Consider the following 16,870-nt stretch of genomic DNA (forward strand, 5'->3'; position numbering starts at 1 on the left):
TTAAATGGACTCATGTGGACGCTTTAGATCTGTGAGAGTCACTCATATTTTGATGTGTGTTTTTAGTTTGTTTATTCCCATTGCTGTTAGAATCGCATTGTGTTAATATGCCAAAATTTATTTATCCATTCTGTTATTGATAAACATTTGTTTTTTTTTTTCTGTTTGGGGTTTTTATGATTAATGCTGCTAGGAATATTCTCATACATAACTTTTGGTGAACAAATGTGTGCATTTTTATTGAGTATATACCAAGGAGTAGAATTGCTGGGTCACAGAGTTAATATATGTTTAGCTTCAATTGATTCCCCCAAACAGTTTTCCAAAATGGTTGTGCCCATTTACGTTTCTTCCAGCTGTATATTCTAGTTGCTCTACGTCCGTACTTGTTCTTTTCTTTTTTATTTTAGCCATTCTAGTGAATGTTTAAAAATTAAAATTCATGGATTATAGAAGTCTGTAATCCCCTTTAATACTTTGATCTTAGTTATGTCCTTTAGTCATTCAAGTCACAGCCAGAATTTCAGTGTTAAAACAAACATTAAACAAAAAAAACTGATCAGCATTTAAGTGGTAATATGGATGTCTAGGCCAAAGAAGAAGTCTGCGGATCTTCACTTTATTCTGTTATCCCCATCACTAGATTTACAACATTGGTTTGGAAGTTGAAAACCACATATGCAGTTAAAATGCAGTCTTTTTAATTCAGTCTTCCATGCCACATTAATTGAGTGAATGTGCTGAATATCACAGGGAATGCTAAGATGAAGAATATAATCTGGACCTTCAAGAAGTTCATACGTGTACATGGCAGAGTGAAGTGATGCTATTATGAAGCGTTAAAAATGCTCCCTGGGCACTCTGAGGAAGGAGTGATTAAGTCCTATGAGAGGAATACAGGAACACTTCATAAACATTGAAATGCCTTTGAACTTGACAGTTTTGTAGGTGAAGTTGGAAGTAATGGGCGTTTCCCAAAATGTAGCCCATTTGGGGAATAGCAGATAGCTCAGAGTAGTTGGATCATAGAATGTGCAGAGTAATACAAAGGGAGAAAGTTAAAGGGCGTGAAATAAATTTTTTTAATATTCAAAGAGAGACTGTCAATAAAAAAAAAAAAGCCAAAAAAACCTCATTAGAAAAAGCAATTAAAACACATGGAGATAGCATTTTTTACTATCCTATTGACTGAGATTTAACAACAGTGTTTGATGAGAGATTTATATTGATCAGCATGTGGAGAAATGGTCTTCATTTATGGCTGGCAGGGGAGCAAATTGCTCTAAACCTCTATGGTGGACAATCTGGCGGTCTTTTTGAAAATTGAAAATGTGTATACTTTTTGACCCAACAATTCTCCTTTTAGAAGTGTACCTTACAAATATGCTTATATGTGAGCAAAAGATTATGACAGTAAAAGACTGGAAATAACCTAAATGTGGGAGAATGTTAAGTAAATAAAGGCTTATATAGAGAATGGGGGAGCTTCCTCTTTATTGATATGGAACAGTCTCCAAAATTTATTGTTAAATGGAAAAAAGAATGTGTAAAACAGTATATGATGGCATTTATGCAAAAATTGGGGGGAAATGAACATTTTTCTGAAAAAATAAGTATGGAATTGAGTATATTAATTGCTTCCTGAGAGAACAAGATCATGAGGACTTTGAATTCTAGTCTAACAGTTATATTTTTTTAGGTTTTATAAAATTCATCTAAGTGCACTCCCTCTTTTTTGGTTACTGTTCTCACAGTAACCAAGTGAGGAAGCAGTTTTTATTTGTGTTTTACAGACGAGAAAGCTGAGACTCAGGAATTTAAGCAAAATAATTCAGTGGTTGGTATTAGAGAACATTAAGTATATTATTTAAGAAATCACTTATATTTACTATATTTTGTTACTAAAAAGACAAAAAACAAAATACTAGAGTGTTTTTAGAATGAATGTGTACTGAATAACAGCAGTTGAAGTTTAGTGATTTGAGACATGTTTATTAGTAATTTTATCTGGATCCTTACCTGAGTACCCTATTACCATGATCAAATTTCAGCTGTTCAACCTAGATTAAAGCTTGGTTTCATACTCTCTATCCCTAGGTGGAAACGTTGGAATTCATTAGGAAGGAAGTAATTGAGGCCTTGGTAAGTTTTTGCTTAATGCAACCTGAGGATTTGTTTGTTAGGGGCATTTGGAACTGTAATCCTGTTTTTTGTTTTTTGCTTTTTTAATTGACTGGAAGGCAGGTATTGGATTTGATGGTGAGGTGTTTTTTTTTTTTTTTTGTCTTTTTTTTTTTGTCTGTTCTGCCATGTCTCAGCAAAGTGTGGATTAATGTGACTTAATAGTATTGGCCCCCTTCTTTTAGAGTATTAAATTCTTCTCTTATTAGAAGCAATGGGCCTATTCAATTACAGAGACTGAAACTTTCTAGAGTGGCTTAAATAGCAGTTCTACCTACTTAGTCTCCACCTGCATAGCACCAGGCAAGGCAGATAGCGTGACTTATTCTAGTTATATTGATGAGCAGACAGAACTCATGGTTGTAAAGGGATGTGCCCAAAATCTTACCACTTTAATTGATGGAAGAGACAATAAATTAAAAAACTAGAAATTCAGTAAAACAAAGAGAAAGCATTTTAAAAAGGAATTTCAATGGACTAAAAAAACTCCATGAGAAGAAAGTAATAATGGTTGAAGGGTAAAAGCGTTAAAAAACGATAAAACCTGAATTTTTCTTATAAAGAAACAAAACAGTATATCTCCATTGAAAAATAAAATTTTATTAAGATAACACAAGTATCTGAAAGACAGATGGGAAAAACCACAAAATATAGCAAAAGGCCTGTTTTACAAGGAAGAATACAAAGAATCAAAAAGTTTTAGGTCTAATAATGAGACTAACTTTATAAACAGAAAACCTTCCCTGATAAATGTATATATGCCTCATGTGCATAAGACAAAGGAAGATGGCTATTTGATAGTGAAAATATGAAAGTGGTAATTCTAGTGCTTTACATGTTTTACTCTTCAGTTCTTCATAACAACAAATACATGGAATGGGTGGGTGAGACATAAAGCCAGAGTAGAGAAAACTAATACAGGATTGGTTTTTAAAAATTAGGTGTATTCTATTCTGAGTGCCCTCATTCCGTAATGAATAAAACAGTTCTATCCACTGGCATCCTTTGCACGTGTGGAAATATCTCAGAAGAACAGGGAAGAGTTGGTTAACTGGGAGCCAGGTGGCACCTTTGAGGCTGAGTCGGGCAGGCTTTTCAGTATTTCAGTCACAGAGCAGTTTTATTGAAGCCTTCATGGCTAAGTGGGTTCATGCATGATGGGAATCAGCACTGAGTTCACATCCAGATGTGGACTGTGGGTCACTTTCATCCTGGGAGAAGTCAGTGAGTATTTTCCTTGGAGACTGATCCAGGGCCTGATGGAAATGGGCATTTTCATTAGTGATATAGAATATAAAGTGGAAATTATACTCTTAGGGTTTGCATAATCTCATAGCTACAAATGCAGGGTTTTCTCAGCAGGACCAAGAACTAGTTTGAGTGAAAAAGATCTGAAAGATGAGTGACTAAACTGCACAGCAGTGGCTGTGCTGAAGAAGCTCAATGATTGTATGTTTTTAAAAAACATTCATTCTGTAGATATTTATTGAATGCCTACTAATGTGTCAGGCCCCCTTGTGGGTCCAGGGGATACAACAACAAAGTCTCTGTCCTCATGGAGTTTGCATCATAAGCAAATAAATATATATGTCAGGTGATAGTAAGTGCTGTGGAGAACAGTAAAGCAGGGATAAGTAGGTTAGAGTGTTTAGGGGACGGGATGCTGCTATTTGATTTTACATAGAAATGGCTAAAGGCCTCTCTGATAAGGTGACATTTGAGCAGAAACCTAAAGAAAGAGGGGAAGCACAGATTTCACAAACATCTACTTAGAGAAAACAGGAAGTGCAAACGCCCTGAGGCCACCCCAGTAGTCTCTCCTCCACAGAACAGCCAGGGAGAATCACTAGAATGGAAGCTCTATGAGGGGAACAACATGTGTCTTGTCTACCGCTGTGTTCTCAGCACTGGAAAAATTCCCAGCACATTGTAAGTGCTCAGTATATTTTTGTTGTTGGGATAGATTAATTGCTAAATGACATGGTAGCTCCCAAACTCATTATGGGAAAAATTTGCTTTTTTCCTTATTGGTGGGGAATTGACTGGTAAATTAACCTGCTACTGGCTTTCAGCAAATTCATGAATGATTGAACTCTAACAGTTTATTAATTCAAAAATAATTTTGTGGAATTCTGTTATGTGTCAGACACTGTTCAAGTGTTGGTAATAATGTATAGTAGTGAACAAAATAAAATCCCTGCTTTCATGAAACTTGAAATAAGGCTAACTCCCTGGCAGAGTTGACAAATGGTCAGATATTGAGAATCAAGAAGTAACCAAGGCACATTATGGATCTTTGAGGCCATGATTATGGAGGGCATGTTCACATTTCCCTTGCCTGCCCTGTTGCCGCACCCTCTACTCCATTCCTTTAGTACTGTTAGCAAGAACCCTTGGCCAGAAGGACCACTTATCAGACCCCATGGGATACTTTTTATGCTCTTTCCAAAAAACCTTTCAAAGTGTCTTCTACCTTTATAATTTCTAGGTAATGTAGTTTGCTCATCATATTCCTGCTAAAAATTTCCAGGTTTGAAATTAAAGAGAGGTTCAATGCAAAATGACTTTTTTTGTTTGTTTGTTTAGGGTCCACATCTTTAATTCTTTTCAGTGTACTGTTGGAAGAACCTAAGTTTATTTGTAGGAGATGGGGTCAGGAGGATTGCAGACTTGCCTTTTTACATCTTGGCCCCCTCTGTCCCCCCACCTTTTTTTTTTTCTGATTTGTGTGAGAATTGGCCAGGCAGCACTGAGTAACATGGTTGGGATAGAGAGAGTGCTATTTGTCTGAACACTTTGTTTGCAGCAGAAATGCCAAGGTTAACTGGGTCTCTCGTGGATATGATTATATGAATTCAAGCAGTGTAGATGATTCTTGGCATGAGAGTAGCTGTAAAAATATTCATAATCATATAGAACTTTTAAAGCTATTTTGGTCTGATGCCTTACCTTGGGACTGAAAGATTTTGACATCCTTATGGAGAAAGGATTAAAAAGTAAGTCTCTCTTGGTGCAGAGAATAAATAACTTCATGTCTAAAAATATCTTAATGTGCAAAAAAAAATTAATCCAAAGTGTTTGGACAGACTTTGCAGCGCAGCCAGATGATTCCTGGTGCTCAGGAGAGTATTTTGGCTTGAGTGATTCTGTGTTTGGACATTATCACTACTTTGTTTGCCTACATGGAAACGGTAGTTTTGGGAGAAAGTAGAAGAATGGAATACCATGAAAGAGGAAGGAAAGTCTTGGATGAAGAAGAGCTTCGCAGGGCCTGTTTGGAGCTGCCACTTCCAGTGTACCTAGACCCCTTTCTCTGAGTTTGTTCTAAGGGTCATCTGGTGACTGAGGAAGTGTTCCAGACTACTGATCATCATTGTGATGATTACCATGAAGATTATTTTCTTCATGAGCTGTTTTGTCTCACATTTTGTAGCAAAAGCTATTCCTGGGATACATGCTGCCTCCTTCTAGTTCATGCCGTTGAACATTTAATGGAGAGTTAGACGGCCTTGACCAATTGTTAAATGGAGCTCCAGTTGTGCCTTGATCTAAGTGACTTGGAGTTTTATTTTCATTCATTTGTTCAGCATTTATTGGGCACCTACTGTACCAGGATCTGAAATAGGTAGTGGGTACAAATCTGCAGCTTCTGTTTAGAGTAAGCTTCCTTCCCTGGCTATGAACTGTTTGATCACTGATACAATCTGACTGCTTCCTAATGTGCCTAATTCTTTTTCTGATGATCTATTTAGTTTTCATACTGAGCGGAATAAGGAATGCTCAATTAATAAACCATTTTTTAAGATGAATATTCAAGTTCGGTTGCAATTCAGCAGATATGTAATACTTTTCTTTTTTTTAACACAATACTTTTATAAGACACATTTAAACTCAACTTCTGAGCAGCCTTTCTGGCAGAGATAGGAAATTAGAACCTGCTGGTGTAATTTTTTTTGAAAGAAACTCCAGGGAAGAGTTGCTTGGTTGGGAAAGATTGGGCTTACTCCTTGGCAGAGCTGACAAATGATGGCATATTGAGAATTGAGCTATAGATGGGTTGCCAGAATAATTAAAGTGAGGAAGCAAAATTACTCAAGTGAAGGCTTTAATCTTTTAAGATAGTATTATTAGCAAAAGCCCAGAGTATGTATTTATTTACTTTTTAGAGACATGGTCTCACTCTGTCGTCCAGGCTGGTACACAGTGGTGTGATCATGTCTCACTGCAACCTTGAAATCCTAGGCTCAAGTGACCCTCCTACCCCAGTCTCTCAAGTAGGTGGAACTACAAGCATGCACCACCATGCCTGGCTTATTTTTAGATATTTTGTAGAGACAGTGTCTTGCTGTGTTGCCCAGGCTGGTCTTGAACTCCTGGGCTCCAGGGATCTTACCACCTCTGCCCCGCAAGTGCTGAGATTACAGACATTGGCCAATTTTAAATGAGACTAGGGAGGGGGAGCAGGGTTGGTAGGGAATTGGGTAGGGAACTATTTTAAATCTGGGAACCTTGATGGTACTCTTGTTTATAGATTCAGCGGATGGTTTGCATATTGGTAGAGCAGGCCTAGAATCCTGGAAGTAACCTTACCATAATCTCTATAGAGTTGATGTAATGCACAGTTAAGAATGTTGCAGGATTTTGCCTGTGAATATACATATGCCTGGCATGAACTGTACTGAGATACATGAAAAATTTGAGTACCTAGTCTCCAAAGGTGGCTCATATGAGGATCTTTCCATATTTATAGAGCGACATCTAAAATTTCATCCAGTTTCAGGATATTCCTTAAGGGTATTAAAAATAATATTTCAGACATGTTAGATTAGATCATATCTTCTGAGGTTTCTGAGGTTTCAGTTTGCTACAGGGCATTGTATTGAATGTCAGGAGACCTAGATAACCAGGTGTATGATTAGTGATTACATGACATTGGGCAAAACTTGAGCCTTGTGGGCCTCAGTTTCTCTGTCCTTAAAATAAAAAGTTGGACTACTTATGTTCTGCTTAGCTTCTTAATTTTTTTCTTAATTCTGTTTAGATTACAGATCCTAACCCACATGAAGTATTAGCCTGTTGAACAGAATTTTGTGCATCATTTCAGTGTCTGGGTAGTTCAAGTGCCTCCTGCCTATTGCATTCAAAGACTAAGACTTAAAGTCTCAGCTCCTTTTTTGAAGCTTGAAAGAATGGCTGATGGGGAGGCCCCTCTACATTCATCCCTGTCCTTCCTTTTAGTTATTAGATGTTATAATCCGGTTAATAATATCCCCAAGAAGTGTTGCCGTCAACAGTACTAGAGCTCTCTACAGTCTCATTCATGTTGGAATAAAATGATTCCTTTTTATGTTTTTAAAAAATGAAAACATTTGAGGTCTCACTGGAAGTGTTTATTCATTCGAGCTGAAAGACCGTGGGTGTTGTGATTTTGGAGAGCTTCTGCAGCAGGTTTATGTCTAGAGTGTTTTGTCCCTGTTTGTGTTTGTTTAGACTGAAATTAATAGTTTTCATTGCAAGCTATGAGGATCATTAATACAGGTTTCTCCCCTGTGGTGTGTTTGTCAGGCCTTACATGGAAGAGCAAAATGAAAGAATATTTTTTCTTTTAAGCTCAAAGCTTATGTCTTTACCATTAAATTGGGGAACTTGGGGAAAAAAAAAAATCCTGTGTGTGTGAGTAGGGGGAAAGGATTTGTGTGTATGCACAATAATAAAGTTTAAGTCATAAATACTAATAGTCTTCTGGCTTTTGTAAACCAGATTTCTTTCTTGGATCTAAAATTTTTTTATTTTTTGTGCCCACATCCGTAGTCATGGATTTGATGTATATATTTACAGTGATTTATTTTTTGGTTCACCTTTGTTTTTCATTTTTCCCCTTTCTTTTTACCAGAAGAAATATGAAGTTACATATAAATTCTATATAATTGAAAAAGTGATTTTGATTTACTTTTTACTTGAGCAAGGAGTTGCTTTCACTTAAAGGCATTTCTATTTTTAAGAAATTTGAAAAAACCCCACTTAAGGATCCACTTACATTAGGCCACTAGCAAACATTTTTACATAAGATTTTGATTGATTTCTTTCAGTCTAATTCCATAATCTCAAATTTCTTCATTTCTTTTCTCCTACTTTCCATCCTCTTGATGTTACAATAATCAATAATTTGATTTAGGAGATTCTTTCTTTTTGTTGGGGCCGGTGGTGGGGAAGGAGATTGTTGTTTTGAATATTAAATGATCATTTAATGGGGCTTTGATACAATATCATATAAATGCAACTTTAATCCATTAATTCAGATTTAAGGCTTAGCTTTATATAAATATGAAGCTTAATTTTTTTTTCAACTCAAGTTCAGTCTCCTCTGATTTTGTAACAGACTTCTAACTGTTGAGCATTGACTTTAGACAGTCCTCTGTGGTGACTTGAGTTCCAAATTATATAACGACTTTAATTCTGCACTGATTTGTTCTGAATGACCCTCTTTCTTTCATTTTACTCTTATCATCTTCGGCTAAGAAATTTTACACGTTTTGTGTATTGAACTAAATAGTTCTTGTTTTTCCCTTTTGAGAGCTTTGATGAGTTTAACTTTTTCTATATTTCTTGGATTTCAAGTTGTAAGCCCTAGTTATAAGGACTTAAATGAATATTGATACAGGCATTTCGATTCTCTAGAAATCTGCTTTCACCAATGTGTGTGTGTGTGTGTGTGTCTGTCTGTCTGTCTGTATTTTTGTATGTACATGTCAACGTGGATGGATATTTGCTCCGGGAGCCTTAATTGCATTACCAATGTTTTTTTCTGGTAAAGAAAGGCAGTATGGCAAAATGACATGTTTCCTTAAGAGCTTTTGTGCTGGCACTCCATGCTGCTACAAATACTTTTTATGACCTGGCTTGCGAATCTAATCATTTATAATAGCATTTCTGTGGGGGAAAAAAACGGATTGCAAATTCCAAGCAGTTGACATATAAACATATTTTTGAAGCATGAAGTATCGGTAAATTGGAGACTGTTGAAGTAGGTCCATAAGGTCTGGGCTTAGTTTGGGTTCCCATGAAAGCAGAACCTGAAGCAAGGAGCTGGGTGCAAATAATTTATTTGGGAGGCGATCTTAGGAAGCAGCGCTGAGGGAGCAGGGAGAGAGGCAGGGAAGGAGGAAGTCAATAATAACAGAGTGTGTTATAGTTAGAGCATTTACACAGCCATCCCTGTACCCCTCTGCTTGAGGTTGTGCACTGGGCCATTTGTACTCCTGTTTTTCTGGGTCACTCTTGCCTTCAGGCTGAGTTGATGCTGCCCAGCTTCAAAGAAGGCTCTGGGGACAAAAGAGACACTTACGCTGTCTTTAATGGGAGGTGTCAGCTTTAGGCCACCCTACTCTGAACTCCCCACCATGGCGATGGCTGAAATCAGAGGTGGGCGGAGGGAATACGACAAGGGGACATCAGGAGTATCTGCTGCTAACATCTAAAATGGATTGATTATATACAGTTCAGCTAACCTACTTCATTGAATCAAAGACTGTGTCAATTGTAAGATCCCCCATTAATTTATGTACCACTAAGAAAGAAAATGTCCCACTGAGAAAAGAAACTATGCTGCCAGGTAAACTATCATGGCTGTTAAATGTGAGACACACCCAATATCAGAGATATTAAAATATGAGAAAGAGTGTGTTCCAGAATTGGTGGAACACAGTATGTGATGAGTACTGTGAAGCTGTAGGTCTGTATGTCATATTATGGGAAGATGTCAGGAATACATTGTTAAATGAAAATGGCAGGTTATACAATGTATAAAATGTGGTTCTGTTAATGTGAATGAGCAGATTGATAAATTCTAGGCGAATTTACACTCAACTACTAATACGAATTCTCCCCAGTGTGGTGAGATTACTCACTATGTTTTCATGGTGAGATGTGCATGGTGTGACATAGTTTACAAAGAAAAAATAAAAATGTAGAAGTCCGGAGAAATCATGATATGCAGACTCTTTTGGTAAATCATTAACATCATAAAAGCCAGACCTAAAACCTCCTCTTGGAAATTGTTTAATTAATTTCTGTTTCTGTTGACTAGGAGCAGTGTTGTCATTAGGAACAACTGATTTCCTGTGATGACTCATAACTCAGCCACATACTTTGTATCCACCCCTTGGAAGAGCTTGTCCTGAGAGAGCCCCATCTACCCTCTCAGTTAAGATACTTTGGATCTCTTTCTTCACAGTTGATGACAGAGGGCTTAGTGAGATTAGCTGGCTTCAATATTAGCCTAAGTAGACAAATACCAAATCAAGATGTAAAATTGAGGATCCTGAGATCTTTAAAAGATGATTTGGGAATTATTTACTCAAAGAAAAGATGGAGACTTCCTCTTCCATAGAATGGATAATAGAATAGGGCTGGAGGAAGGTATCGTAATATCACTCATTCCAATACACCATCTGATTCTGTAATCTACGCAACTTTGCTGATGGACATCATTTAGCCTCTGAAAGCTTTTGCATTGACTCAGTATCATTGCATGAAACCCATTCCAGCTGTGAGCTATCAAATTGTTAGAAGGGTCTTTTTTTTTTTTATTCAAAGATGAGGTAAATCTGCTTGCTTTGACTTCCACCCGTAAGCCGTAGGTCTGCCTTCTGAAGTATTAATAGAAAAGTCTAATGTCTTCTGTATGGAAGTACTTCACCTATTTCCTCTGAAGTAGAATAAGTCTGATGTCTTCTGTACAACAATGCTTCAAATATTTGAAAATACCTATCTGTCTTCTAAGACTTTCTTTTTAGGCTATCGTTCCCAGACTTGAAACCACTTGGGAATCTTCTCTCTCTCTCTCTTTGTCTTCCGTAGCCAAGGGAGACTGTTTCTCTGTGATCTGTCCTTGTTAGCTCCAGCTCAAGGGATTTCTGTATAGGTCTGTGAGCTTGCTGTATGGCATATGATAGGTTGTCTTAGTTTGATTTTTTTATTTCTTGTAAAAGATTTAGAAATGAACATTGGATTTTAAAAAAATCATTCTTTAAGCTTAATCTGTGATATAATCTCTGCATCTTTGGGACACAGTGGATGGATGGAGCTCTCTGGGGACATTATATTGTCCCCCTGTACAGTGTCAAACCACCAACACTGATCACAGAATCTGGCACATGAGTAGTATGCAATGAATGTGTGTGTGTGTGTGTGTTGTGTGTGATTTAATTGGATATGTATGTATACATATATATATATACACATGCATGTATTACTTGTGTTCAGATTATAGTTTAGTTTGTAGCATATTTCTAATGTTCAAATTTCAATAAATGCTGTGCTCTCTACTTAGAAATAGTGATTCCTAGATATTTTTGGGAATATTTGGCTTCCTCCTTACCCATATAGATAAGTTGCTGGTCTAGTGTTAGGGATTAAGCATTATGCTAAAAATGTTACTTTGAAATTCATTTCTTGATAGGGACTGAGGAAAGGTAGTTTCTGTGAAATAAAGATATGCAGCTTTCAGGGGTAGTCACCGGGGGAGCAGAAGCAGCAGTTGGGAGTGATGCTCTGGAGGTTTCTGGTGCCTGGGTAAAGCCAGGCTGCATACATGCTGTGGGCTGATACCTTCTGTAGCCATTGAACTCTACCTGGAAGAGCTTTATTCAGAGAATTTCCTAGTTGTCTTTTTTCTATGTTAATACATTTTTGGCAGGAGGATAGTGAATAGTGACATCGCACACATTTATAGGAACTCAGTTTTGCTTTTATTTTCTAAATCCTTTGTTATGGAATTGTAAAGTCTTTCTTGGAAGGAACCTTGGAAACTTAGGACCTCCATCTGATGTTTTACTCCTCTCTACAATACCTTGACTTGACCATCATCAAGGATGGGGCACTCCTGACTTTGTTTTTTGTTTTTTTTGAGACGGAGTCTTGCTCTGTCACCCAGGCTGGAGTGCAGTGGCGCAATCTCGGCTCACCGCAAGCTCCGCCTCCCGGGTTCATGCCATTCTCCTGCCTCAGCCTCTGGAGTAGCTGGGACTACAGGCGCCCGCCACCATGCCCGGCTAATTTTTTGTAGTTTTAGTAGAGACGGGGTTTCACCATGTTAGCCAGGATGGTCTTGATCTCCTGACCACGTGATCCGCCCGCCTTGGCTTCCCAAAGTCCTGGTATTACAGGAGTGAGCCACCGCGCCCGGCCCTGACTTTGTTTTTAGACAGCTCCACGCCTTGCTAGAACTCAGCAGTCCAGCCTCCTGTGGTACAGATTGTTTTCTTTGTTTTACAATTTAAAGACATGAAAGGGGCGAGAATAATGAACAATAATGCTTATCCTTTTCATTTTGAGCCCAAGTCAAACAGCAAACCTTTATTGGATGCCTGCTGGGTGTTGTGTTAGAAAAAGAGTTAAGGCTGTTCTTATCCTCACAAAGCAAATGATATAGATGGAGTCAATTTCTCTCTTTCTCCTCCCTCTCCTCTTTCTCTTTCTCACACACATCCCTGCTACTTCAGCTTATGAATCCGGAGCATATGATAAAAAATGATGTGAGCCGAGGAGGGAGAAATGTTTGCCACATGGAGTGGATAAGGTGGACCTGAGCCTGCCCTTCTTAATGGCAGGACTCTGGTCGTGTGGCCTTTTGTTGCTTAAGAGTCCAAAGTCCAAAAGCAGCTCTATAACCCTCTTGTCAGTCTAATCATTCAGTTAAGCTTAGCGTATTCAACAAAACAAGATACTTGTACTGAGGAAAATAACAGATAATGTCTGTTATTTCCTGTTAATGTCTCATATCTAAAATATAATCTTCTACTTAAACACATTTATTAACTAATGGAAACTTACCCGTTTAAAGTACTGTGGAAGTTTTAAAAACTGACCAGAAGTTCTTTCATTGATAGGTGAGGTCTGTGTTCCCTTCTCTTTTTTTTTTTTTTTTTTTTTTTTTTCAGCCCAGAGGTCTTTTATTTTTTTTTTTTTTAACACCTATTATGCCATGAATTCATAGGGAATAGGTTCCAGCAGCTCAGGCTCCTTCCCATTGGTTCTCACAAAGTGTGCTTCTCTGGGTGGAGCAGGCTGGCGCTTCAGTTGAACCCAGGTACCTTTCTCTTTGGCTTCTTTCTTTTTCTGATCATTTTCCTTCACGCGTTTCAGGAAGCTATCTCTGCTCTTAGAATGCTTAATGTGCTCAATACGTACATTAATTCTCTTGGCAAGAATCTTGCCCTTAACTTGTTTGTTTACAACAATGCCAACAGCATGCTGGGTAACGTTGTAGACTCTCCCAGTTTTGCCATGGTAACACTTGTGGGGCATTCCTTTTTGAACGGTACCCATTCCCTTGATGTCTACGATATCACCTTTCTTCTTTTCTTTTTTTTTTTTTTTTTTTTTTTTTTTTTTTTTTTTTTTTTTTTTTGAGACGGAGTCTTGCTCTGTCGCCCAGGCTGGAGTGCAGTGGTGGGATCTCGGCTCACTGCAAGCTCCGCCTCCCGGGTTCACGCCATTCTCCTGCCTCAGCCTCCCGAGTAGCTGGGACTACAGGCGCCCGCCACCTCGCCCGGCTAGTTTTTTTTTTGTATTTTTTTAGTAGAGACGGGGTTTCACCGTGTTAGCCAGGATGGTCTCGATCTCCTGACCTCGTGATCCGCCCATCTCGGCCTCCCAAAGTGCTGGGATTACAGGTTTGAGCCACCGCGCCCGGCCTCACCTTTCTTATAGATTCGCATATACGTGGCCAAAGGAACAACTCCATGTTTTCTAAAAGGCCTAGAGAACATATATCGGGTGCCTCTCCTCTTTCCCTTTGTGTTCGTCATTTTGGCAAATTACTGGAAGATGGCGGTTCCGGCCGAAAGGCGTTCCCTTCTCTTAAATACGAGTTGGTTTGTGTCTGCTCCAACTAATAAAAGTACGGCAAAAATAACACTATATGACAACTTGGTAGTCGAGGTTGTAAAAGGCTGTGCAATTTCTCCTTACTTCTCTTGGGACATTAGTTCTGACCATGCTAACTGCCAAGTCGAAGTATGGCTACTCTGAGATTCCATGCTGGGGAAACCATGTGTAGGTGACCCAACCAGCAACCCCAGCTGAGCTCCCAGCTGACAGCCAGCATTGACTACCAGCCTTGGGAGGGAGCCTCCTAAGACACCTACCCAGCTGAGCCTTCAGATGACTCTCGCCCACCTAGCTCCAGCCCCATCTGGTATCTGATTGCCATCAAATGAGAGACCCTGAGCCAGAGCTGCCCAGCCCAGCCTTTCCCGAACTCTTCACCATTTAAATTATGAGCCAGATAAAATAGTGGTTTGAAGCTGCTAAGTTTTGGGGTACTTTGTTACTTAACAATACTAACTGGAACAAGTACTAAGAAATAAAAATGTTTAAAATCAACTGTTTATACATTGCTCTAAAATGTATTCTCCACTCTACTGTTTCTTTGAACAGAGCCTTGACATAATTCGAACCTCTTATGAACAATGAGCATCTTACCTCTTACATTGTGATTAATGTAGTTATGTCCTCAAGGCATAAAATGAGTTGCAAAGGGACTCTAGACTGCTCATCTTTTCAGAGTCTTACGTGTAGTAGCTTTTCTTTTCCTTGCTGCCAGTAATCATTTCACCGTATCAGAGTGTGCCACTTTCAACATGTTGAACCACATTTGGAATCATTGTGTTCAAATTCAGATACTGCCCTTCATGCAGGATGTTTTCAACAAGTATTTAGTGAGTGCTTGCCTTGTGTCTGGCCTTGTTCTAGGTGCTAGATGAGATGTTAAGCTTTAAGATAGCAGTGATTTTTGTCACTGATATATTTCCAATTCCTAGAATAATATTAATACTTCATTTCACTAAGTCTTTGCTGAATGAATAAATATACAGGACACTGCTTTAGGTTGTCAGAGCACATACTCATGATGGATTCTGCCCTTAGAAGAATGAATAGGATGGAGAAGGAACTGGAAACTGTTTTCTGAGAGAATAAATGAATTAAATGGAGATGTTTAGACTAGAAAAAAGGGTTGATTGAAGGAGGGAAGTATTATCATGTGGAAGAGGAATGGTACTAGATTTGAAATAAAGTGTTTTTCTTTTTTATTTGTTCCTTTGTTCTCAAGTGATAATATTATTTAATATAGGTGGTAAACTCCACCCAAGACTTGATACTCAAGTAATCAAATCTTGAATAGGGTTTGCCACCAAATGACGTGGCAGTGACAGTTCCGGTATAAGAATGCTGCTTTCTCAAATACGAGGAAAAATCTCGTCATGGAATCCATCGGGAAAAGCAAGTCAGATGTTAACTCCATTGGGCCAGAATGATTGTTTCCTGTTTTCTTGTTTCTAAAGTATTTTTTGAGAATGATGTCATTGCTCATTCATTTAAAATGTCACTATTAAAGCAAATGAGAAGGGCGTTATAGAGGAGTTATGTACTTTGCTAGGTAAGAAAAATACAAATACCATATTGTGGTACAAGCCTTTGGATAAAATAGTGCATACAGGAGAACCTTTGGCATTCCTTCTCTTTTGAAAGAGGGAGGATGATTGGGTTTATTGAGATTTTATATTTTTAAACATCACCATGGCATTTTTTTTTTTGGAGTATCGCTCTGTCACCCAAGATGGAGTGCAGTGGCGCAATCTCAGCTTACTGCAACCTCCGCCTCCTGGGTTCAAGTGATTCTACTGCCTCAGCCTCCTGAGTAGTTGGGATTACAGGTGCGTGCCACCATGGCTGGCTAATATTTTTTGTATTTTTAGTAGAGACGGGGTTTCGCCATGTTGGTTGGGCTGGTCTCGAACTCCTGACCTCCTGATCAGCCCGCCTTGGCCTCCCAAAGTGCTGGGATTACAGGCGTGAGCCACTGCACCCGGCCACCGTGGCACTTTTAACATTTGGAGTTTCTTCTTATTAACATTACCACCATAGTCCCAGTAATGATCAGGTAAGTTTAATGCAAATGAGAAAATAAAAGCCTTTGCTCAAAGTCTCACAATAACTTTAGGAGGTGTTACAGCCACTATTGTAACCGGACATCTCATTTTAGAGTATGAAGAATCCAGTAATCTCTTCAAGTCAAGATAACTTTTAATCTTTGGTTTCTCCCTAATAAAAATGTTTCCTTAAATATTTTTCTTTTATTTTAGACTGGAAAATTTTAAATTTATTCCTTGGTTTTTCTATGCCTGTGAAAGGAAATAATTGACTACTTATAGTCTCCTGTCCATGCTAGGAAGACAGATTAAGTAAAGGATTCTTAATTCAACTATTACTGTCTCTTCCAATTTGTGTTTAATATGAAACATAAGTAAATTTCACAAATTGACTTATCTGGTGGAGTACAATGATAAATACCAAGATTCAAAATGGAGCAACCAAAGGCACATCTGTTTATGATATCTACTCTGGATAATGACATCTTCAGCAGTCCGTCCCAATTTAGTCTTGTCATAGTGAAGATATAGTCTGCACCAGGGAACGTGAAAGCTTTTCTTAGAGTCACATTTCCATTTTAGTAAATTCCACTTGCTGATCTGTTTCAAAATTGAATCTGTTTCTTAGCGTGACTCTAATAGTATATGGGTTTCCTTGGAGATATGTAGAGATAACAGAGTTATAGTGTTAACTCTGATCTTATCTAGTTTAATGGAACTCTTCTTAGAAAGGTATGCTGTTATTTCAGTCATTA

The 16,870-nt window shown here is 38.2% G+C and overlaps 2 protein-coding genes across 2 annotated transcripts in view; one reads left to right on the top strand and one right to left on the bottom strand.

Annotated features, from left to right (window-relative positions):
- OSBPL3 (oxysterol binding protein like 3) overlaps positions 1-16,870 on the top strand; it is a 184,537-nt gene that overhangs the window by 21,169 nt on the left and 146,498 nt on the right. The gene's annotated exons all lie outside the window — the stretch shown is intronic.
- Positions 13,120-14,027, bottom strand: LOC112620767 (60S ribosomal protein L21). Its single transcript, XM_025379597.1, has 2 exons — positions 13,883-14,027; positions 13,120-13,532 (listed from the first exon to the last, which is right to left on the bottom strand). The coding sequence occupies exons 1-2, from the start codon at positions 13,989-13,991 to the stop codon at positions 13,159-13,161; spliced, it is 483 nt and encodes a 160-aa protein (XP_025235382.1). The 5' UTR covers positions 13,992-14,027; the 3' UTR covers positions 13,120-13,158.

Source organism: Theropithecus gelada, chromosome 3 (genome assembly GCF_003255815.1).
Source record: "Theropithecus gelada isolate Dixy chromosome 3, Tgel_1.0, whole genome shotgun sequence".
In the NCBI taxonomy this organism is placed as follows: Eukaryota; Metazoa; Chordata; class Mammalia; order Primates; family Cercopithecidae; genus Theropithecus; species Theropithecus gelada.